General features: G+C 43.9%; 2 protein-coding genes across 2 annotated transcripts in view; one reads left to right on the forward strand and one right to left on the reverse strand.

The window, feature by feature from the left end:
- The window catches only part of tex11 (testis expressed 11), a gene marked incomplete at both ends in the record, with an annotated part of 30295 nt that extends 26448 nt beyond the window's left edge, over positions 1–3847 (forward strand). The window contains 7 exons of the mRNA XM_084332041.1: positions 124–237; positions 456–528; positions 631–780; positions 1293–1401; positions 1555–1675; positions 3229–3396; positions 3779–3847. Coding sequence (XP_084188167.1) covers positions 124–237; positions 456–528; positions 631–780; positions 1293–1401; positions 1555–1675; positions 3229–3396; positions 3779–3847 — 804 coding nt within the window. The remainder of the gene's footprint in view (positions 1–123; positions 238–455; positions 529–630; positions 781–1292; positions 1402–1554; positions 1676–3228; positions 3397–3778) is intronic.
- A 241-nt stretch (positions 3848–4088) lies between these two features.
- Positions 4089–23581, reverse strand: part of dlg3 (discs, large homolog 3) — a 304684-nt gene continuing 285191 nt past the window's right edge. The window contains 10 exon segments of the mRNA XM_084332164.1: positions 4089–7413; positions 7514–7605; positions 8596–8705; positions 8996–9168; positions 14576–14677; positions 14779–14829; positions 15200–15241; positions 19225–19324; positions 19915–19990; positions 22485–22661. Of these exon segments, the coding sequence (XP_084188290.1) occupies positions 7307–7413; positions 7514–7605; positions 8596–8705; positions 8996–9168; positions 14576–14677; positions 14779–14829; positions 15200–15241; positions 19225–19324; positions 19915–19990; positions 22485–22661 (1030 nt within the window). The 3' untranslated portion in view covers positions 4089–7306.

The following is a 23581-nucleotide window of genomic DNA, read 5'->3' on the forward strand; positions in this document are numbered from 1 at the left end:
CATTACATGACGTCACTAAAGATGCATAATAAGCATGTGCTGTACCATACTACTGCACATCAGTCCTTATCAGTGTGTGTGTGTGTGTGTGTGCGTGTGTGTGCATGTGCGTGTGAACCCCAGCTGTCCCAGCTGTGCCCTCCCGACCGTACAGTGCTGATGGGCCAGAGGACGTGTCTGCTCATGGCTGCTGCTGCCTCCCTGGAGCTCTGCAGGAAATCTCCTCACTCAGCCCAGGTGTGCAACCCACTTCCTCTCTCCCACATCTAGCACGCTCACCATCCGCATGGATGGAAATTTACCGAGACCGGTGGAGAGGAGAGGTGACTAACCACCTTATTGGTGCTGGCATAGGTGTTTATTTTTAATCCCTCTCGCCAAGGGGGAGAGACTGACCACAAGATGGCGATGATGAATACAGAATGTGTGTGTAATGTGTTTCCTCTGGTTCTCAGACTGAGCAGCTGACACAGGCGTTGGAGCACATTCACATCTGCTGGGAGCTCTGCAACACTCTGAAACTCTCAGGTACTCCAACTCACTTTACTGTCATGACAAGGTACTTAATTCATCATTTGAGGTTTTAAGACGCATGTAAACGTCATTGTGAATCGTGATCATCACTAATAGGGAACATCTCCAAGGACCCCACAGACACCCTGCTGCTGTTGTATGAGTTTGAAGCTCGTGCCAAGCTGAACGACTCCAAAGTAGAGACAATACTGGAGTCTGTTCTGGAGCTTGACAACGTTGAAACCAAGGTGCTGGAGACCATAGCAGGTAAATAAACACACGCTGTATTTACTGTGTCACTTCTTCTGATAGTCAGTGTGACCAGATAGTTATTCAGTGTATTTACAGTGTTGTCACTTCTTCTGATACAGTCAGTGTGACCGGCTAGTTATTCAGTGTATTTACAGTGTTGTCACTTCTTCTGATACAGTCAGTGTGACCATAGTTATTCAGTGTATTTACAGTGTTGTCACTTCTTCTGATACAGTCAGTGTGACCATAGTTATTCAGTGTATTTACAGTGTTGTCACTTCTTCTGATACAGTCAGTGTGACCATAGTTATTCAGTGTATTTACAGTGTTGTCACTTCTTCTGATACAGTCAGTGTGACCATAGTTATTCACTGTATTCTCACGACGAGTCTTGTATTTCCTACCACTGACACATACTTGGCTATCGTTGTCATTTAATTACAATCACCTGTTTTCCTACCAAGATGTCTCTGGTGATGCTGTACTATATCCCATAGGTACTAATACAGTACTTGTTTCCGGTGTAGCCTTAGCCATGGACCCCCCTGCCCACTTCCCCCTGCTATGTAAGAAGGCCTTGAGAATAGCTCTGTCTCTGCACAAGAAACAACCACAGGCTGACCTGGCTCACTGCAGGTAGCTGCACCAAACGCCTCTCACTTTCATGTTGCAGAGCCTATAGAGTTGAATGTGTTGCTGCGACTGAGGCTGAAGACTGTAGAAGTCTAATTTGTATGGTGTGTGTGTGTGTGATGTGGTGTGTGTTTGTGCGTGTGTGTCCCATCTCAGCCAGTGCATTCACAGCCTGATCCAGCTGTCCCTCCCCAGCGGTGTGTTGGAGGTGGAGGCCCGTGTGCTGGAAGAGGTGTGGGGCTACTATGAGGAGGCCCTGTCCATCATCGCAGCCGCAGTGAGTCAACACCAATCACATGTCACCATCCCTTGCCTCGCCCCTCCCCTTCCTCTCTGACAGAATTGCTCCCCGCACTGTAATTAACCCCCCTCATCCACTCCCAGCCTGCCCGCTGTTCTCAAAGCATCCCTTTTTTCTATCAATGGGCTTTCAGCAGCACTTCAATTAGCAGATGCCTCCATTCACCATCTCCTTCCTGCCAATTTGGATGGTAATGTGCTGTACAAGCCATCCCACTGCCGGTGAGCTACAGCTTTCAAAGAGGCATCAAATTATTGAGGCATTACAGTGCACTGCATATTTCCATGTTCATGTCGAGTTGTGATCCGAAAAGCACTGTGGAATTCTTTGGATTAAAGATCCCTCCACATGTTTTAAAAAAATTTAGTATATTGAATAACAATTGTTTATGGTTTTTCCATCAAGAATGTTCAATAAACTCCTGAAAATGGCTTAGCAACATCCCTACACCTTTGCCCTCATTGAGAATGCAAGGGTCTTCCCCCAAGCCGGTTAATTTTCCACCTAAACGGTTCGCCAAAGATTTGTTTCACCTACCAACACAACACTTCTTAGCTTACACACTCTTATTGTGTTAACTATGAAATTCGCTGAAATACTCTTTGTGCATAGATCGCTAGATGTATCAATAATACAAGTTTCCCATTAGCAGTTAGTATTTCCTGCATTACAGTGTGGCCAGCTGGGCAATAGTGACCCTGATAGGTTCCCAGGATTATTTGCGTCACTCCATTTAGAGTGGAGTCCATTTAAAGGAAAACCATATTCTGAATGAGCAGATCTGTTTAAATGAATAGACCTCAGGTGCAGATCTGTTTAAATTAATAGATCTCAGGTTTGTTTATGGATCCTCCTCCAATGACTGTGGAGCATTTTTTATTTTTTTTTATCCACTTTTTCTCCCCATTTTCTATTTTTCTCCCATCCCAATTTCGTATATCCAATTCTTCCCTCCCCTGTCTTGAACGTTGCTAGACTATGCCTCCCACTGGTCGGTTGTAGTGAGGACAGAAGCCTTGCATCACGTGTCCCCTCCGGTACACGAGGAGGCAGCCTGTCGCATCTTTTCACCGCAGCAGCTCAAACTCTCAGCGGCGAGGAGTAACGCGTGGGAGGCTCATACTGCCCCCGCTACTTCCTGCTTGTCGCACCGGCGTCACCAAACCGACCTGTAGGAGTCGCTGTCCACAACGTCAAATCCCCAAGTGTTAGAGGCTTTCCCACCCTCTAACACTTGCCAATTGTGTTAGTATGAACGACCGGCCAGCCGGTAGCCACGCCGAGAGCTGGGCTCGAACCCAGCGTCTCCTGCGTTGGAGGCGAGCGCCTTGCCCACTGCGCCAATCAGCCGCCCACTGTGGAGCATGTTTAAAGATTAACTTAGAACAGAAAAGTATCATAGCAAACTTTTCTAATACACAGACCTTATCCTGGGTGTTGAAAAGCCTCACATAAATCGCAATCACCACATGAGGGTTGAAGAAAGTTCTTCCAGGTGTTCATATCCATCTCCATGATCCACCCTGTAGCCCGAGGACTTCCCGGAGATGGAGATCCTGTGGCTGCTGACCCGGGCCTGGAACACAGGGATCCTTCTGTACAGCCTGGCCCAGTACCCAGAGGCCGAGAAGTGGTGTGGTCTGGGCATGAGCTTCCTGTGCCACCTGGGCAGCCTGCAGGAGAGCTACCAGATACAGGTAGAGGAGAGGGGCCAGGGGCAGGTGGAGGGGTTGGGTAGGGGACGAATAAAGAGGACCAGGAGAGGTGGCAGCAGTGGAGCGTGACAGTGGCTGAGTCATCCCTCTAGCTAGGCAAACAAGGAAAAGGCCTTTGCCCAGGAAATAGAAATATGTTATTCTGAGATACAGAAAAAGCTGTGGACTTGTGAACAAAGTTCAAAATCCTTAAGGTGTGCCCTGAGATAGTGTAGTGGTTAGGTCATCTCCCGAGTCTAGAGTGACATGTATATAATCCCTGCATGCCTGGGATACAATCCTGCCCCGTGTCTTCTTTCTTCCTTCCTGTGACCATAAAATCGATAAGGCATGTGTGATGAAATTGGTTGTTTTCTCCCCACAGATGTCAGGGCTCTACAGTGAAGTCCTGGCCAGGTTGGACAAAGCTAAGAAGAACCTCATAGAGGAATAACCGCACTGTAGCTTATGAGGTGTGTTGTGGTTGGTTGTTTGTTATGAAGGTGAACTTCAAGTCACTCAGTTCCACCAACATGTTCTTCATTGTCTGTTGTTATTTATGTTTTGGTCAAATGTTGCAGATGATTACACATTCTGGATAATACATATATTTAACATAAATTACACGATTTATAATAACTTTTCAAATCTGCTGAGCTTGGCTGAGATGGAATAAAGAGCACATTGAAATCATAACCGAGTCACATATTTTATTATTTTCAAACAAATAAACTCTTTGTCAAGTCCCAAAATAAAACCCAAATAAAAGTTGCAGGACAGTGTGCCCTCATGACCAGGACAGGGAAGCCGATGAGGCTCTACCACCTGCATTAACAGGAAGGAAACTACTGTACAATCAAAGGGTTCATGTTCGTAGGTACTTACTGCACAGATGTGCTGGAACATAAACAACTCATCACCCAAAAGGACAAACAAGGACCCCCACCCCCCAAAAAAAGGGTTCATGTCATCATTGCTCTCTCTCACCGGAACAAAGACCCTCATTATACACACACAGAGGCATTCAGGTTTAATCTGGTTATATACCACAACCTCAATGGAAAGAGGAAAATGAAATAAAGTTCTTTGGGCTTTTGACATGGCTGACCGAGGTATGAATACCACACACAAAAATGTTAACAGTCAGCTGTAATTTCAACTAAACCAGAGAGAGAGAGGACCAATTCTAAACTTCTAAATTAGATATTGATCAATGCTCATGGTTTCTGTGATATTGTTTGTGTAGGTTGCTGCCTGCATCTCCTTTTCATTTTTTATTTTGTACAATATATATATATATTTAAATCTATACACCCAGACACGTTCCACAATAAATCACATGTAGACAGGCCCTACTTGGAAGGAATTGGAATTCCCAACTGACTAGTTAAAAGTGTTCCAATAGGCATCTGAAGAGATTTGTCTATAGAGAAAAACCAACTATACGGCACATTTGTATGGAAATTATATCTCAGAATAGCTCAAAGTTTACTTACCTGACATTGTGGTTTATAAAACATGTCTGTCCCAGTTTTGTTTCACACATGCATGAAGCACAGGTGAGGGGATCTGCTGGGGGCATATTTACATTTTACAGCTACCACACCCTTTTGAAACAGTCTGCAAGCAGTTTATAAATGGCTCTGTTCCCTTCGGTTGTTCCCTGAACTCTGGTTTTGACACAGGTAATGACAGCTGGTTTAGCAGTGGTGCCCGGCAGTTGGGCACACCTGTTCAGAAAATGCCTGCAGGTACAGGGGATCTATGGGTGGGAGAGAGCAGGAGGACCCAGAGGGCTAGGTTAAAACTTCCTGTTGGGTCAGGCTCTCTGAGGGATTCCCCCCACCCCTTTACCCTCTTCAAAAGCCAAGGAGATAAAGAAAATGTTCACAAGGTCAGGGGGTGGGGGTTGGGGCACAGTATTTCCCCCTTCAACAAGTCTGCCATGTCCCCTCACATGTACACAACACACAGTGCCAAGATCCACATAGGAAGATGGGGCAGGTCGTTTCAATCCTGTTGGTACCATACAGCCAACTCATGCAAGGGTTACCACACTGCTGGTCTTCACAAAGCTTCACCACACCTTACGAAAATATAGAATACACAATTCACCTCCGATTAAATTGCTCAATTGAAAATGCCTTTAAACCTGCAAATAGACAGCACCATCAGTGTTCATTCACATTTAACAACTATGAACCCTCACACTCTTCGTGTATCCATTCAAAACATGGCCCTACGGTCACACTCTTTGTGTATCCATTCAAAACATGGCCCTACGGTCACACTCTTTTGTGTATCCATTCAAAACATGGTCCTTCGGTCACAGGGGAAGTGGTATCTGTATGTTAGATTCCTGAGCTGACCTAGCTCGCCCCAAACATACCCAAGGGCTCAACACAGTGGTTCATTACCAGCCCAGAACAAATTCACAAAGACCTCAAAGCTTTGTAGATACACAGAGCGTACAGGTTTAATCAAACCCATCTTTAGTGTTCATTTGGGTCGTGGGGGGAAAAGGGGACAATCCAAAACAGGTTATATTGACTCTTTTAATTGTTAGGACATCCAATACAATTATTGTCTTGTTCTACCCGTTTTAAGGTCACCTCCTTGGTGGCTTACAGGACAGTACCATGTGACCAATCAGAAGAGAATCATCTTGGAAGGCAGAGAGTGTAACAGGGTGGTCTGCTGCTCAACATGGGTGAGGGGGCTATGGCCGCCCAAATTGGAAATCTGATCAAAGGCTTAATTCTTCAATTCTACACAAGAAAGGGTTAAAATACAGGGGAGAATAGGCGCTCAGAGGTGAGAAACTCTGCATTTTATCTATTGCACTCAAGTCAGGCCTCCTAGAAGTTGGAGGATGACACAGAAAAGTAAAGGAAAATAAATGAGAATGTTTCCTCTGGTTTTCTCGTCAATTTGTAGCCTCCCTCACAGAACAGGTAGTCATAAAACAGAATTTGTATTTGATATAAGGCAGTTTGGTGTTTTGCAGAGAGCCCGTTTACACTTCTCCACCCCCATCCTTTACACAGAGCAGCTAAAAACCACAAGCAAAAAATCCCACAAAAATAAAAAAAAATAAATGAAATCTAACAGCCCTCCAAGTAGACAATTCTAGTGAAGTGTAAAATGTGTATATGTAGTAAAATCTCAGGATTTTGTCATTTATCTTGTGATTTCATAATATAAATGTAGATTCACAACGCATTTCTTCCTTTTTGTTCTGCCTTCCATGTCTTTATCGGCAGCAGCACAGACAACTGGCAGACGATCAAACAGCAAGCTGGTTTGTGATAAATAGATCACCAGTTTGTAGGCTCCTCCACCAATTTCCTCAGTCATTATAAACAAGAGATGACTCCTTGAACAGTACCATCAGCTGGGCTTGATTTTATCCAGTCCTTGTAGAAAAAAAAACCACAATTGGTCTTCACTTTTCATCTCACGTCTTTTTTCCATGTGTTTTGATGAACATTTACAAAGTGTTCCAACTTGGTATGATTTGTCTCCGTTCCCCCTGCAACTTCTTTTTCTTTTTTCAAATCCCAACTCCTCTCCGGGAATTCTGTAAAACATTCTGATCTTCAGTCAGTCCCATTTCACATAAAAGGATTCATTCTTTTTTTCCCTTTTTGTTTTTAAATGACAAATTCATTTGGAATGGCATTTCCAGTCTTGAATGGGTTTGTTGAGAAACTCATGCAGGGGTGTGCACAGTCACAGTAATGGTGATAAGACTTGTTTTTTTTTTTCATTAGAGAGTAACATAATGATGACACTAAAACTTGATATGAAACATATCTGCAAAAAAGGGGGAGGAAAGGGCTTTGGGTGTGGGTGGGGTCTGTGGGAGGCAGAAGGGGAGCTCTGCACCGACGCAGAGGGGACAGCTGGGAGCTCAGAGCTTCTCTGAGGAGGGGATCCAGATATACGGGCCCGACTGCTCCTCGATGATTAGCTTAATTTTGTTGTAGATCTCCTCTAGTGAGTCACCCTGTACAATGGCTGGAGAGAGACAGAGAAATAAATATTAGATATGTTAGATTGTTGCATTTCACCAATGAAATACCATTAATGATCTGAAGCTAAACACAGTGGGACCCACCTGTGAAATACTCTCCAAACTCTTGTTCCAACTTAATTGCCTTGTCAAACACTTTATTTGCCTGCTCATATGTCTGCCTCTTATTCATTTCCCTGCAAGAGACAAGTCGGTATATTTACTATAATATACAAACAGATTTTTATTAACTCATTCAGTGCCAGTCACGATGATAACTCGCCATCGCTTGAGCGCCAATCACGAGTATAGTCTGGGTTTTAATCGTTATTTCTTTTATTAGCGATATCCATTCATTTTCATCCATCCAGCCTGATGTTATCGTTGGGAATGGGTCTGAGCTTGCAAAAGGGAAAATACCGCCGTCTACTCCCTCCAGCGGGTATTACACTCCACTGGGAATGGTGTAGTTTCTTTTCTGGGACGATCCGAGCCGTGCGAGCAGGGTTTAAATACTCAGGCGAGGTAGGTCTATACAACGATGCATTGAAACAGTAACCCCGCCCGCCCGTCATTGTGAAACGGTCGGTAATGTGGTACGGACCTCCACGAGCAGTATTTGGAATGGCGATCAGATAATTGGATTATTTATTTTGCATTACATCAGATACAAGGTAAGAACACTATATAAATTTGATCGTTGATCTGATATTTATTTCTACCCCGATCGACGCCGTCTCTGTGTGTATGTGTGGCTGTGTGCCGTTGATGGCAGCGGGGGGGGGGGGGGGGTGGGCTGGTCTAAACCACATTGCATGCTTGCACGAGGAAGGATAATGATGATGATCTAGCGTCTTTCTCTGGAATTACTCAGAAGCACCCAAACTATAGTCATATTCAAAAGGCTATAAAACGGAAATGTACTGATGAAAAAACAATCCGTTTTGTACATGTTGCCTGGAAGCAACTCACTGATAATCGACGGGTGTATTAGACCCATAGCTATAATTTAAGATATATTTTAAGCACTCGCAAATCTCGCAGTCCCCCATTGACTTACAGCGGTGGCGTACTAGCGCCATCTCGCGGATTAAGCTCCGGCGCAGAATGAGTTAATGGTAAGTCAAGACAATGCAAAAAATAAAAATAAAAAATGTATTACTGTACATGTAAAGGCTCAAACTCACATGAGAGCTTCAATGGATTTTGGTTTGATGAAGATGGCAATCGAATAAAGTTGTGCTTGTTGCAGTCGCTTTATAGCATTCCCAGACACATCCAGGATGCAATGTTTTCCCTGCGGGAGATCAGAGAGACGCTTTGTTAGAAATGGACAATGTTTGATTCTTAGCCACATAACCATCATGAAGGATTCAGTACAGCACTATAGCAACAGCTTCATACCTTGTGCATACGGCAATTATCAACATTTAAATTATTTTAGGCATTTTATAGTGAAATATAAAATATATATAGCTTGCTTTTTAAAGTAACAATTTCAGCTATGAATCTGGTTATCATAAATGCCCAAAACTAAATATGTTTGCCCAATGAATCATGGGGGGAAATATGAGTACCATTCCTTACCCTCTCAGCCACCGCTCTGACAGACAGGATGCTCGTCCCATAGAGGTTCTCATTGAACTGCCCGGCCTCTATGAACTTATTGTCCTGAATGTCTTTCTCCATCTGCTCTCTTGAACCCACAAAGTGATAGTCCTGCCCGTCCATTTCATTCTCTCGCCTTGGACGAGTTGTGTCTGCAGAGAAGAACAGACAAATAAGCCATACATTTTTGCCAATAAAAGAGCCTTAACCAGAACCTGCAGAGAAGGATCCGGCCCTTCCCGGCAAAAGAAGCCACCCACCTCCTCCCAGTCATGTCACGCCTCGACTACTGCAATGCTCTGCTAGTTGGTCTACTGCAGGGCTGTATGTTAACTTTTTTTGCACATAGCACTGGTGCTACAGAGGTTGATAGTTTTGTAGCACAGGCCAAAATCTTGTAGCACAAGTATAAAACGTGTTATATTTGTAACAGTCACAAATGTGCCTATTGTATTTGTGTTATTTAGTTGCAGTGCCATGTTTGGCTGTCATTTTCATGCTGACAAGTTGACGTCACACAGCCAGACACGTTACGTGTAAGGAATTATGGGATTTGGTCTTGGGTGTATGGACTCTACTAGGGGTGGGAATAACCAGTTTCATTACGATACGATAACGATTCTTTGGACAACGATACGATATTTGCCGATATCTGCCACGATACGATATAATGCAGCTGCCTGCAATCGATATGAGATGATATCATAAGCCCATTTAACACAATCAGTAACATTTAGATCAACTCAAAAAAGGTAACAAATCTAAATTAGATTTTTTTTTAGCTCTTCCAGACATTTAAATGAAAAACGATTTATTGTTTTTAATACAAATAGACCTCCTGTTCACTATAAAGTGCCACGTTTTGATATATTGAGCTTTAAACTCAATTTAAAAAAAATTTGGAACACGCAACCTAAAACCCCTTCTTCTCCCAAACCGTTCCTGCAATTGTTTTATGTTGCATGATGATCATGCATACATTTATTATGTATTGTATTTTTTATGTTTAAATATCAACATTATCCGTCCACCCTCAGTACATTTACTATCAATATAATATACTCGTCTGACTTTCATCATATCTTTTCAAACGCACACACACAGAAGGGAGAATGCCCCCCCCACCCCCCTCCTTCCCAGTCCCCACTCTGCTGTTCTCTGTATCGCTCTGAACAGGGTTTTAGCTTGTTGTTAGCTTATTACTAGTGCTGTCAGGCGATTAAAAAAATTAATCTAATTAATTACAGGATTTGTAATTAATTAATCGCATTTTAATCGCATAACCATTTTATGCCTGATATTCTATATTCTATAATCATATTTCAAATTGCATGTGTCCAGATGGCAGAATTCAGTACTGTATCTACAAAACCTTCTGTTTAATCATCTTCCATCTATTAATTTGCTTAGATTTTTCAGGTCTGGTCAATTTGAGCATGGTGTTATTCACAGTCAAAGATAAAAAAAAAATGTATTGATATTCTCATTTGGTTCATTACAATTGACTCAAAATAAAATTTTCATTCAATCAATCACAGCGCAGATTGATTGATTGAATGAAAATGTTATTAACAGATTGCAGAATGGGTACAATACAGTACGGCTCAATACACACAATTGTTAAGGGGATGCAGACCAGAGAAAGACTTTCGTCTTGTTTACATCAGGGTCCCCCATTTTCAATTCATAATGAATTGTAAGTAAGGGTGCACCTTGCACCGTGCAATCTATTCTTTGTGGATCTAGCCCACAGTATTTCTGACACTGGGAATACATTCCCTGAGATTCATAGATGTCCCTAGAATCAGATACCAAGAACATGCAAATGGACCATATTAAAAAAAAGTCTGTAAATGTGTATTCTACATTCTTATGGAATGAATGAGATACAAAAAAAAAATTATATATAAAAAAGAATTATAAAAAAAAGAAAAAAAAATTGTAATTAATTGAGTTAATTTTCATAACGCGATAATTTGCTGTGTAATTAATTAATCTAATTAACGCGATAAACTGACAGCCCTACTTATTACATTACGGTATTAACACTTTGGATGCCACGGACGACATAACACGTGTTATCGGCCCGCCCCCTGAATGCCCACGACGACAAATATCGTTTAATTTTTTTTATTAGCGATCTGAATTCATATTTCATCAACCGAGTCTACCGTTGGGAAACCAGCCCCATCAGGAGCTCAGATGTGAAAAAAGCGCCCCCTATCGTCTCCCAGATGGTAACGCACCCTTTTGGAATGGACTCAATGAAAATGGATGAAAAAGAAAAAGAAAAAAATCCGGAATCCACATTTTACTTCTCACGCATGTAACCGGAGATGATCCCAGTCATTGTGGACCATCAGAACAGCGTGTAATATGTGTTTACAGTATGTAGCATTGGATCAATAAAAGGATTGATTTTTGGAATGGCGATCAGGAATTGGAATAATCTTTTTGGATACCATCTGATCTCAGGTAAGGAATCTATTTTACCAGTCTTAGGATAATCAGACCCGTTTTCACGGAGATATAAGCTTTTCCCCTATGTGTGATATGGCTGTTTGGCTGTGCGAGCGATCAGGAAATATATCAGATCAGATATCAGATCGCCTATATAGCGTGCATACGTACACATATACTATCGATAATCTAGCGTTTATTTGAAAACGATTCATAAATAGGCCGAAAAATGAGAATGTTTTTTGTGTATTCTAGAATATTCAGTTTATTATGGAATATTTGTATTTTCCTTGAAAACGAGGGCTTTTCAAGATGCTATAAAACGGAAATGAACCGATAAAAAAACAATCCGCTTCGACAATGTTGACTGGAAAATGAGTCATTGATAAGCGACTGGCAGATTAGACCCATAGCCATAATTTAAAACATAGATTAGGTGATATTAACGCTAACATTGAAGTGGATGATGGGCATACAAGGGGGTAAAAAGGAAAACACGGCAGGCTCTGAAAGTGTTAAACACGACATGGTCATAAAGGAATGGCGAGGATTGCAAGGCATGTTATATGCATTTGACCCGTTGCGGAATAAAACAGCAGGGATTTGTTTTGGGTCGCGAAATAGGCACACTAGCCTTGCTATGTTGCAATGTGCGTGTTCCAGACGCTACTGCTGTACTGAGCCGAGTACTGCTGTGTGCTGTGGAGCCGAGGATATGAGTCACGACACCACGGGATTTTCAAAATAAGAGTATCGATATGAACTGAGCGTTGCGAGCTGCCGGAGCCATAGTTATTATAGCTGGAGCTGCGCTTAGGCGGAAATGAGACCCGCCACAGGATTTTCAAAATAAGAGTATCGATATGAACTGAATGCCTATCGCACCAGTGCTACTGAAGTAAATCCATTCATCGCACAGACCGATGTTGCTGTAGCACGTGCAATATATATCTCGCACTGTACAGCCCTGGTCTACTGGCTTGCGCCACCAAGGCACTTCAACTCATACAGATCGCAGCGACCCTCCAACCTACCAAAGTCAGCCCACGTCACCCCACTTCTCAAAGAGCTGCACTGGCTTTCCATTGCTGCATAAATCCACTCTAGACCTGGAATTCTGTGCAACAAAGGGAAGAGCTCCCAATGGTCTAACTACACACCCCCAAGACCCCTGCACCTTCACAGTAACCACCTCCAACTCAACATCAGCAAGACCAAGGAACTGGTGGTGGACTACCAGTGAAGCAAGAAGAGGCTCCCAACTCCCATCACTATACAAGGGGAGGAGGTGGAGATGGTGGAGACCTACAAGCACTAGCGGACTGGCCATAGGGAGCACCGGGAGTTTTCCTGGTGGCCTGGCAGACTGGCAAATGCTTTAAATTTTTTTTTAATGTGCATTTGTTTGTGCCCGCAGTCAGGCCACTGAACTCCGAAGTAGGCCAGGTCAGTATACGTGTTTCTATTTGCGCAGAGATGTGCTTTCTATATAAGTTCAGGCAAGCAGGCAGGAATGAGTTAACTTGCCTGCGTGAGCCTCGCCAATCTCAAACAAGCCTATTGATTTAAATCATGATGAGATCGACTGCCGAAACCCGGGAGATATGAACGTTTTGGATAGCTCTAGAATGGGTGAAGACGAACGTCGGACTGAAATTGAAAGAATGAGACGAAAGCGGGGCGCAATCAGAGGTGTTACTAATACGCGAGTTTTGAATCAGATGGACATTGAAATTTACATGGAAACTCTGAATGTTGATCACTTTATTGGATGTACTGGGAGTTAAAGAAGACAGTTTGTTGGAACCTGACCGTGAAATAGAACAGCTATAACACTGACGGATGATTTGGATGGTGATATTGAAGCCGCGGAGATGTAAGGAACGCATCATTATGTTGCACTGACGGCAGCAGCGTGGGGTGAGTGATACTAGTAATGAATCGACTAGATCACAGAGAGCGCCAGTGAAGTAGAGAAATGTAATGTAACGTGCACCCCGTAAACTTCTATATAAAGGACACTTTTTGTATTATAACCCGACGTTTGGACAATCCATTATTTGGAAAGTAGTTATTCTACACTTTGGTGTAGTGTATAAAACTTGTATGGTCCGTATTTTGTGACAGCGTCGCTGTCCATGGTGCTGAAGGTTGCATTTATACTAGTGTATACAGCCTCTACAGTGTCACCACGTGATACAACGCAGCAAGATACAAAACGCATTTTTCTTTTCGGGGTGGGTGGTATGGGCCTGGCCTGCCTGAGTCAAATTCCCGGTAGGAATTATGGTCCCAGTCGCCACTGCCTACACGTTCCTGGGAGCTGGGAGTACACAATAAACTGGACTGGTCAGACAACACAGAGGCCCTCTACAGGAAGGGACAGAGCAAGCTGTTCTTCCTGAGGAGACTCCTTCAACGTGTGCAATAGGCTGCTGCAGTCGTTTTACCAGTATATAGTAGCCAGTGTCCTCTCGTGGTATGCTAGGAGGGTAACATTAACTCAAGAAACACTAACAAACTGAACAAGCTGGTGAGGAAGGCTAGTTCCGTAGTGAGAGTCGAACTGCACAAACTAGAGGGGGTTGCGGAGAGGAGGATGATAAAGAAGCTGGACGCTATCCTGGAGAACTCCCACCCTCTAGGAGGAGCTAGCCAAGATGAGGAGCATGTTCAGCCAGACTCGCCTTGTTCTTTACCTCTACTCTGATGTTTTTATTCTCTACATTTTATTGTAATTTCTATTACCCTGCCTGTATCCCCCCCCCCCCCACATTCTGCTATGACACCTGAATGTCCCCAATGGGATTAATAAAGGAATATCTTATCTTACTATATTTGTACTATGCTTATACCATCATTGTGCTACTATGTTTAATTGTTTATACTACTATGCACACAAAGTGAAGCACTCAAGTTTGGCACTGCTAGACTAACAATACCACTTTTCCTTGACCGCTAGAGTTGTACTCTCATGCTGACTTGTTGTAGGTCACTTTGGATAACAGCTAAATGACTAAATGGAAATGTAAGTGCCATTTGCTTTTTGTGGCAGTTGAGCTACTGCCGTTTATAGTGTTGTGTGCATAGTCAACTTACGAGGAACGCAAGAGCCAAACTTGTGGGGGAACTCTGAGATGAGGTCATCATTTACTCTGTCCTTCATTGGGCCCAAGATGATCACAGGCCTTGTGTAGTGGACTGGAAGTGAAAGGGTGAGAGGCACGTGAGACAGTGGATGAATGAAGATAACAGCATGCAGTCTGGTCGTCTCCTGAACAGCCAAGAAATGATTCACTTACTCTCCTGTCTGATGACTGGCTCATAGGAAAGAATCGTGTCCTCCTGCCCCTCTGTAAAACATTAAGGAAAGAAATCAGTAAGAAAAAGATGTTTCAGTAATTATGAAATAATAAGATGGTAGTTGTTCATAAAAAGGGCAAGAGTTGTTTTTTTAAGTGCCATGTTTATCTTTATTCTCCATTATGTCACAGGGAACAAAAGACTGCTATGAAGTGGTTGATATAATCTTGGTGGAATACCTTTCTGCTATGGAGTGGTTGATTTAATCTCAGTGGAATGCCTGCTTTCCACAGACAACTAAAATAAAACTGCCCAGTAAACGGATGAAGTACAAGGACGTGCAGCATGCTCTCCGTCTAGGTGGGCAGCGTCCGTCTAAAACAAACCTTACAAGGACTCTGGGAAAACAAGGTGACTCACTTGAGCTGCTTTCACTGTCGCTTGTGTTGGATGTCAGGCATTCTGTGGAGAGGAAGAGTGTTAAGGTTGCTGATCACTTCATACATACACCAGAGGAATATCTAAACACGCTCTTGGTTTTTCATGTGGGTGAGACATTTTCACCAGTTTCAAGAGCTGTAGGAAGAGAAAATAAGTCCCCACTGTCCCACAACATGTACAGGGATGCAAACGCAAAAAAGAGAGCTACCCCGAAGCAGTAGGGTAGAGTGTGCAAGGCAAGATCTTTAGTTGGTTATTTCCATGTAAAATAGTTTAGGTCAATGAGTTAGGTTTTACAGTTATGTTATTGTAACTATACCAGAAATGTAATATGATAGGAATATAATCAAAGGAGACTTATTCAATCCATTAACATTTCTGTGGATAATATTGCATTTTGCTTAAATAATACATACAAAAGTTAAAGACTGTTGCCAAGGGATGTGGCTCAGTGATATCCATCTTCACCTTAGTTTAAGTGAAAGGAGTTTTCTTTAATATGGAGTCCTTGGGGATGAACCGGAGGTGGTAGGGTGCTCTGTGAACTTGCATCTAGGATTATTGTCGTTTTACCGGTACTTCCAATATAAAAGATTACGATTAAGAAGTGTTTTGCATAGCCAGATCTCCCTCTACACTACGTTAGCACTGTGCCAGCAGTCAGGTCATAAGTTGAAGTGCTAACGTTGCTAGTAGCTACTGGGGATATGACTGTCCACAACACGTCGAACACCAACATTATTCAACTTCGTTCCACCAGGTGGCTTTCTTACAAGGTTCCATGAGTCCTGGGGGAAAAGGCCTTCTCCTACTTTACTCCCTGGACTTGGAATACTCTGCAGTGTGTACTACATCTGACTAATTTGTACTTTTGGGAACATTTTAAGCGATGTTAAAAGGTCCGTGCAACTGAGAATTGTACCTGCTTTAATTAAGCAAAAGTTCAGTCTCTTCCTTGTGTGATTGATGCATGTATTTCCTGTCTGTTGTGTTTGTGTGTGTGTGTATATATATATGTGACTCAGGAGGTAGAGAGGTCGTCTGGTAAATGGAAGGTTCCCGGTTTGATTCCCCCTCCTCCCGGGCAGCGTGTCAGTGTCCTTGAGCAGACACCTTGCATGGTTGCCTCTGCCGTCGGTGTGTCAATGTGTGAGTGAATGTGAGGAACAAAATTTGTAAGCGCTTTGGATAGAAGCGCTACATAAATGCACCATTTATATATATATATATATTTTGTTTCGTATTTATTTTAGTTGTTGTTTGTATTCCCCGTCTGCTTTTATTTATTTTCATTTTTATTTTATTTTTTTATTGATATTTTTCCCCCTCCATTTTCCTCCGATTTTCTCCCATCCCAATGTTAGTCGTATGCCAATTCCCAGTCCCTTCCTGGTCGCTGCGCACTTACCCCCCACAGTCAGATCATCTGGGAGAGTGGAGGCTACCACGTGCTTCCTCCGACACACGTCCAGCCAATCACCGCTTTTTTTCACCTGGCAGCGCGGATTCTCATCGAGAGGGCGTAGCGTGTGGGAGGACCACACTATCCCCCTCACGTCCAATCCACGCTTAGCAGGCGCCCCGACCGAACTGTAGGAGTCGCTGTTTACAACGACCCGGACCCACCCCGCCAGCTTCTCCCACCCTCTAATACAGCCAATTATATTAGTGCAGACGGCCAGCCAAGCTGGTGACAACCCCGGAGCTGTGAGCTGGATTCGAACAGGCGAATCCAGCTCACAGCTCCGGGGTTGGTGACGAACGCAATCTCCGCTCGGCCACCTAACCGCCCCTATTTATTTTCATTTTAAACTAACTGGCAAACTGTCTTGGCACAGTTGGCAGGTCTCCCACGGAAGAGAGATTTCAAACTCAAGGGACTTTCCTGGTTAAATAAAGGTTAATAATAATAACCTCCTAGTATGCGCTGCCGTCTGCCACAAGTCTCTGCTTTGCTAATGCAACCAAATAACCAGTGATGTAACGTGAGGTCAGAGGAACAAGTCCTGGCAACTTTCTTTATAAATGAAGTTCACTCATAAGAGCGTGACAGAAATACACTCAAAAATCACGTGAATGAAAACAAGTCACACAAGTCACCCAAATTAACGTGAAAAAAAAGCAACATGCACCAAAAAGCGAGCCGTTTGCATCCCTGATGTAGGTCTAACACGGGCCGTGGGGGGGGGAAGGGCCGTAAACACAGAAGTCTTGTTTCTGTGCGACAGCCTTGCTCAGTCTATATTGGGGAAGTGGTTTGAGGTGCCAGCAATAGGAAATTAAGTATTTCCTGTGACTATGTCCCAATTGACCCTCCATTCCCCTGCCAGCGTTTCCGATTGCTGGGTCCGTGTCTGTGACAGCAGATATCATGTCGGGGACTAGCCAAAGAAAACACTGGTGTTAGGCCTTTTACATGAGGGCGGCAGGGAGGGAGGAGACTCGAGGGGAAGCATGTGAAACTAGGCCTAGCAGCACCCTGTCCGGACGACCGCTATATCGGCTTACCCATCGGCTTAGACAGAGCCTAATGCTCACTCTCTCAGGGATGTGTGCAGTTAGCTTAGACAGAGCCTAATGCTCACTCTCTCAGGGATGTGTGCAGTTAGCTTAGACAGAGCCTAATGCTCACTCTCTCAGGGATGTGTGCAGTTAGCTTAGACAGAGCCTAATGCTCACTCTCTCAGGGATGTGTGCAGTTAGCTTAGACAGAGCCTAATGCTCACTCTCTCACTCTCAGGGATGTGTGCAGTTAGCCAGACACACCAGACCCATGGAACAAGCTGGCTCTCCCATTGGGTCTGAATACGTTAAGAAATAGTTTCCCTGTGAAACAGTCTTTCCCCCACATGTTAATGTTATCACAGCCCCAGGAATTCATTACAGGATGAGAGACAAGACACCACCACATCACCATGGTAACAAGACCCCACCACATCACCATGGTGACAAGACACCACCACGTCACCATGGTGAGTCAAATTGCCTTTATTGATGACTCTTCGCCAGGAAGGCATTTGTTAACTTCCCAGTGTGCCACGTTCAGACCAAATGGAGAGCTAGCTTGTGTAGCATTCCATGAGTCTGACATGTCAGGCTATTGTGCCGTATATGTATTGCTGGTGCACTTATGGTGTGTGTTTGTTGAGTGCGTGTGTGTATGTGTGTGTGTGTGTATGTGAAGAGTGCAAGACTAATGTGTGTGGTTTGGCCATTGCCAGCTGGGTCTGCAGTGACAAAGCATTTTGCTCTGAGCTCAGGGGACAGCTGCTTGACACAATACAACCACACACTTACTCAAACTCTTTGATCCATAAAAGTCATCGCTTAACCCTGGGAAGTCCTAGGTGTCCCGACAGGTGAGAGCAGAAACCAAGAGAAGAGAGCAGACAGGAAGAAGAAGAGGTTAGTGAGAGTTGGGACACAGAGAGAGATCGAGAGAGAATGAGGAGTGGTGTGCAGTGCTTGCCCAGCCCACTACCACATTGCACTGTGCTGTGCTCATTAGGTTTGATCCCCACTTTATTCCCAGTAAGCCAAGGCCTTTCAATTACGCCGGCCCAATCCCATTAGGAATAGGATTTTGACCCGTTAGTGTTAAAGCTTCAGTCCAGTTAATGAGATGTTTCTTGTTGTGGGTCAGTGACTAACTAGAGGATTGGACCAACAGGGCCTCAACAAAAGCAGCAGCACAGCATTAGGGAGGCCTGTGTGTTAATGTAGCCAAACGCATGACACACACACACACACCTAGACAACTCCTCTGGACCCAAATGCACAGACAGACACCAGGGAGAGCGCCACATCTCAGGCCCGGGGCTGGGAGTGAGTGTGTGTGTGTGGCCTCTCTCTGGGTCAGTGAGGAGCGGGCGATATCGGTGCCTTCAGACAAAAGCCGCCCGTCCCCAGAGGTGAGCGGAAGATGGAAATTGAGAGACAAGAGGGTTGAAGCATGGAAGGAAAGACAAAAAAAAAAACACTCTGATCACACAGCCGATACTCACGTTCTGATTCCACCAACTCCTGCACAATATTCTCCTTGCTCTTGTAAAACGGGAACTTGCGCGAGAGGTTGAAGCTTTTTTTGCGCTTTACTTTGACTGGCTGCTTGGAGATGCGTGGATGACAGGAGGGAGCGGGGGGGGCGATGGATGACAACAAAAAACAAAATAGAATGGGTTTCAATGACGACACTGAGCATGCATGCAAAAACCAAATGAAATGGGCAGAAATCAATATACATCAAATAATGAAAATGGGACACTGATAACGGGTGGAAATGAATGGACCATCAATGCAAAGGGAACATGCTACTACTTATCACCGACCGCAATGTATACAGTTTAATAGATTAAATTCTATTACTGATGAAGATAAATGGTAAATTTATACTTTCACCAATTAAACCTGCCGGAGCTTTCTGGTACAATTATCAACACATGCCAGTGCAGGCAGTGGCATATATCTCACGACACAGAAACTAGTGACAGCTCTCCTCCTGAACTGTGGACCTTTTGTCTCCATAGAGGCCCAGTGTAATCCCAACAGACAGTAATATGAGCCTCCTCTTCCCCTTCCTCCAGTGAGCAGGTGCTGCTCTTGTTCCCACACTCCTGGGGAAGTAGGCCATCTCCCCCAGAGCCCAGCAGCAAGCCCAGGCACCAGGGAGGGCCCAGCCAGCCGGCCACACTTACCCTGTTGGATTCAATCATGCCCGTCCTGGCGTGGAACTTGACTGTTTTTAACCTGGCCCGCTCTTTCTTTTCCACTCTGCACAGAAGAAGAAGAAGAAGACGACATGATTAGACTCCCATCACCTGTGAAGGTCTTAGGCGACTAAGACCAACATTCACGTTCCCCGCGGCAGAGGCGCTTTGCTTGCGTTTTGTAGTGTAGAAATATGAGCACATGCCCAAACTTTTAAAGAGAATAGAATAAATAAATAAAAAAAAAACACTACATCTCAAAAACATACCACCCATTTTTTATTGATTAGAGTAGGCTAATATATAATGTAGCCTAATGTAGACTATAATGAATTCATCAAGCAAGCCATTTGTCTCCATTTTTTAAATGACCAGTGGCTACAACCTACCTACTCTAAAGCCATTGGTTGCGCATTTGAAATGTCAACGGCAGAGGGTTCAAAGTTCAATTAATTAATTAATTCTCCATAGAATACAATTGACTATTCACACTGCAGCCATTTTGCGCTTATGTCACCCTCAGGTTGGGATTCTTTTACACCATGTTCTCACCTTGGGTATAAATGAATCTCAACCAGAATGAAACAGAAGGATGATCATGTGCGATGCAGAACATCACAGATTTCATCGAGATTACTCCAGTCACCAATAGTCTGCAACCCGAGTACAAAGGACTGAGCTGCAGTCTGGACAACATGACCAACATGCAGCCGGGTGCGTCTACATCACAGTAGAGACCAGGGTTAGAAATTAAGGGGGGCTTGGGGCAAAATGCCCTCAAATTGACCAAATGCCCTCGAAAATCAGTTAAGGGGGCAGATTTAGACAGTTTACTAATTATATATATATATATATGCTCTACAGTGCGAGCATTTCACTCGCATTTGCCCCTAAAAATATGTGTGCGAACAGGAAAAATAATTTACTCGCATAATGTGCGAGACGAGTGAAGATTACAAACTCAGTAGTGCTTTTTTCGCTTGTGTGTGTGTGTGCGAGCGAGCATGAGAAGCGGAGTTGGAATGAGAGTGGAGAGCGAGTGTGTGAGAGCGTGCGTGTGTGTGTGTGCGACTCGAGCGTGAGAGAAAGCGTGAGTGTGTGTGAGCGTGCATGAGAGTAAGTTACTTACTAAGTGTAATAGACTCGAGACGACGGAGCCCCGCTACACCATAGATATATATAAACATTATGCGCTACACTGCCCCAGGTGAGAGCAGTGCAGGTCGCTGAGAGACAACCAAGCATGCTGCGAAGACCCGCCCTACTCTGCTTCTGATTCGCAGACTGTGGGTGGGGGAATGTGATTGGACCAAAGCAGAGGCTGAGTCACACACAGACAGACACGCTCCAGTCGACATACATTGCAGACAGGGACGCTGCTTTAGAGAGAGCGGAGAATTTCGACTCGTAATGGATATGAAAATGGTTCAAATTCATTGAATAAATGGGGCGGCTAGGTGGTGTAGTGGTCTAAGGCACTCGCCACCAGTGTGGAGACGCTAGGATTCGCGTGTTCGAAATCCAGCTCTCCACATTGTTTTTCAGTTTGGCTGGTCGTCCGCAGTAATACACATTGGCCGTATTACGGGGAGGGAAAACTGAAGGGTGGGGATCGAACGTTGTGAACAAGCGACTCCTACAAGTCGGTTGGTGCGCCTGCGCAGTAGAATCAGGAAGTGTCGGGGGCAGCGTGAGCCTCCCACGCGTTACTCCTCGACACTGAGAGATCGAGCTGCGCAGGTGAAAAGATGCGACTGCTGTTACCTCAAGTACCGGAGGGGACTTGTGCTATGTATGACTTAGTCCACATTGCAGCCGGCTTGTGGGAGGCAAGAAACAGCGTTCGTGACAGGGGAGGGTTGAATTGGATGATACGAAATTGGGATGGGAGAAAATATAGAAAAATGGGAGAAAAAGTGGATCAAAAAAAAAATTCATTGAATAAATTTCAATTCGATTACAAATGGCAGTCTTTTTTATTATGTATAGGTTACTAATATTTATTTAATAAATATTAATTAACCCAAATCTCAGTTTTTACAGTATAACAAAACCAAAAACGATCGGTATCGGCCGATAGACGATCGGTGACAAAACGTGATCGGGGCATCCCTAATTAATGAACTATTATTCAATAGCATTTCAATTATAAATTAATGAATTAAATAATTGTATAAAGAATGTTCCATGTTCGGTCATCTAATAATATATTCCATTACCTTTCCTATCTGTATCAAAGTCAAAATGTTGGTATTGTGACAACACTACAACATACAAAAGCAGCTTGACAACGGATATCCTTTGCGTCTAGTGGGCATGGGCCAATGTGTGATTTTGGTGGTATCTGCTATTTGCACAGATGTTTGGCCCTATGCACACGCACAGTATAATAATGCATGTAATAATTATGTTAATTTCCATCATAAAGATTCAGTGCCCCCGAAATACAAAAAAAAGCCCCCGAAGATCAATTAAGGGGGGCAAAAATAGCCCTAAAATGTTTTAGTTAATTTCTAACCCTGGTAGAGACAGGTTCAACTGTACTACTACTCCTGTACCTTTTCTTGCTAGGAATGACGCCGATCTGCTCACTCTCGCCGTGGGGTGTGACGAGCCTGGCCTGCCACCACTCGTCATCCGATGCATTGATGACATGAAGAATATCACCGTAGGAGAAGCTCAGGCCCTGGCTGGGCAGACAGCTGTCCCTGGTCCGGTCATAGTCAAACAGAGCTCTACACACACAAAGGGAGGACACAAATAGATCACTCACAAATCTAGACAGGTCATACCCGACAACATCTCATTTATAAACCTTCCGCATGACATTTCAAACTGCTGTTGTGTTTTGACAAACTGGTTCTCTCATGTTAATGCATTCTTTCCACTGTAGACACATAGTCCTTGTTGTCTGACTCTGTGTGTGTGTGTGTGCCATTACACCTGGTTAGACAGGAATACACACAGTCATTCCTGCTCTACAGGTTCTCTCATCATCTGATCCAGCAGCCTATTTTTTCTACAGGGTATATGTCACTTTCCACTGGCCAGAGATGCTGTGGCCACAATGCACCCCATCCCCTGGTTCCAGTCATAGGTTTTGGCTGACCCTATTCTTCCTGACCTATTCTTCTGGCCTATTCTTGGCTTCTCAAACAACAGCTGGCAGTGAGCAAGTATAGCTGCTGTAGATAAAATATGAATGCAAATTGGTGGAAGCATTTCTTCAGTACTTTACAGTAAAGAAAATGCATTATTTACACCATAACATGACAGTGTTAGAGCCACGATCTACCAGCTGAGGTAGGGAAGGAGGATGTATGTCTCTGCACCCACATCTGAGCAGCTTAACGCCTCTGCATTCCTGAGGACAGGCTGTGAGGCCATGGCGGTAGCAGAAGCCAACAAACCAGACGGCTTTTCCTACATAACTCTGGACTTAAGTCACAAAGACCTGGGTAGTTTCTCCACACCTCACAAAAGTCAGTCTAGAGGACACTTCGGTCTATGAGGGGTCCAATGAAGCAAGATCTTTTCACTTCTTCTATATGAGAAACACCCCAGAGAGGTTAATTGATTTAGCCTAAATTCTACAGCAATCTACTACAGTAGATACTAGCCAACGGGCTTAGGGTAAGTAGAGTACTTCCAGCAC

The sequence above is a fragment of the Notolepis coatsorum genome, assembly GCF_963971535.1.
Source record: "Notolepis coatsorum genome assembly, chromosome: 16".
Classification (NCBI taxonomy): domain Eukaryota; kingdom Metazoa; phylum Chordata; class Actinopteri; order Aulopiformes; family Paralepididae; genus Notolepis; species Notolepis coatsorum.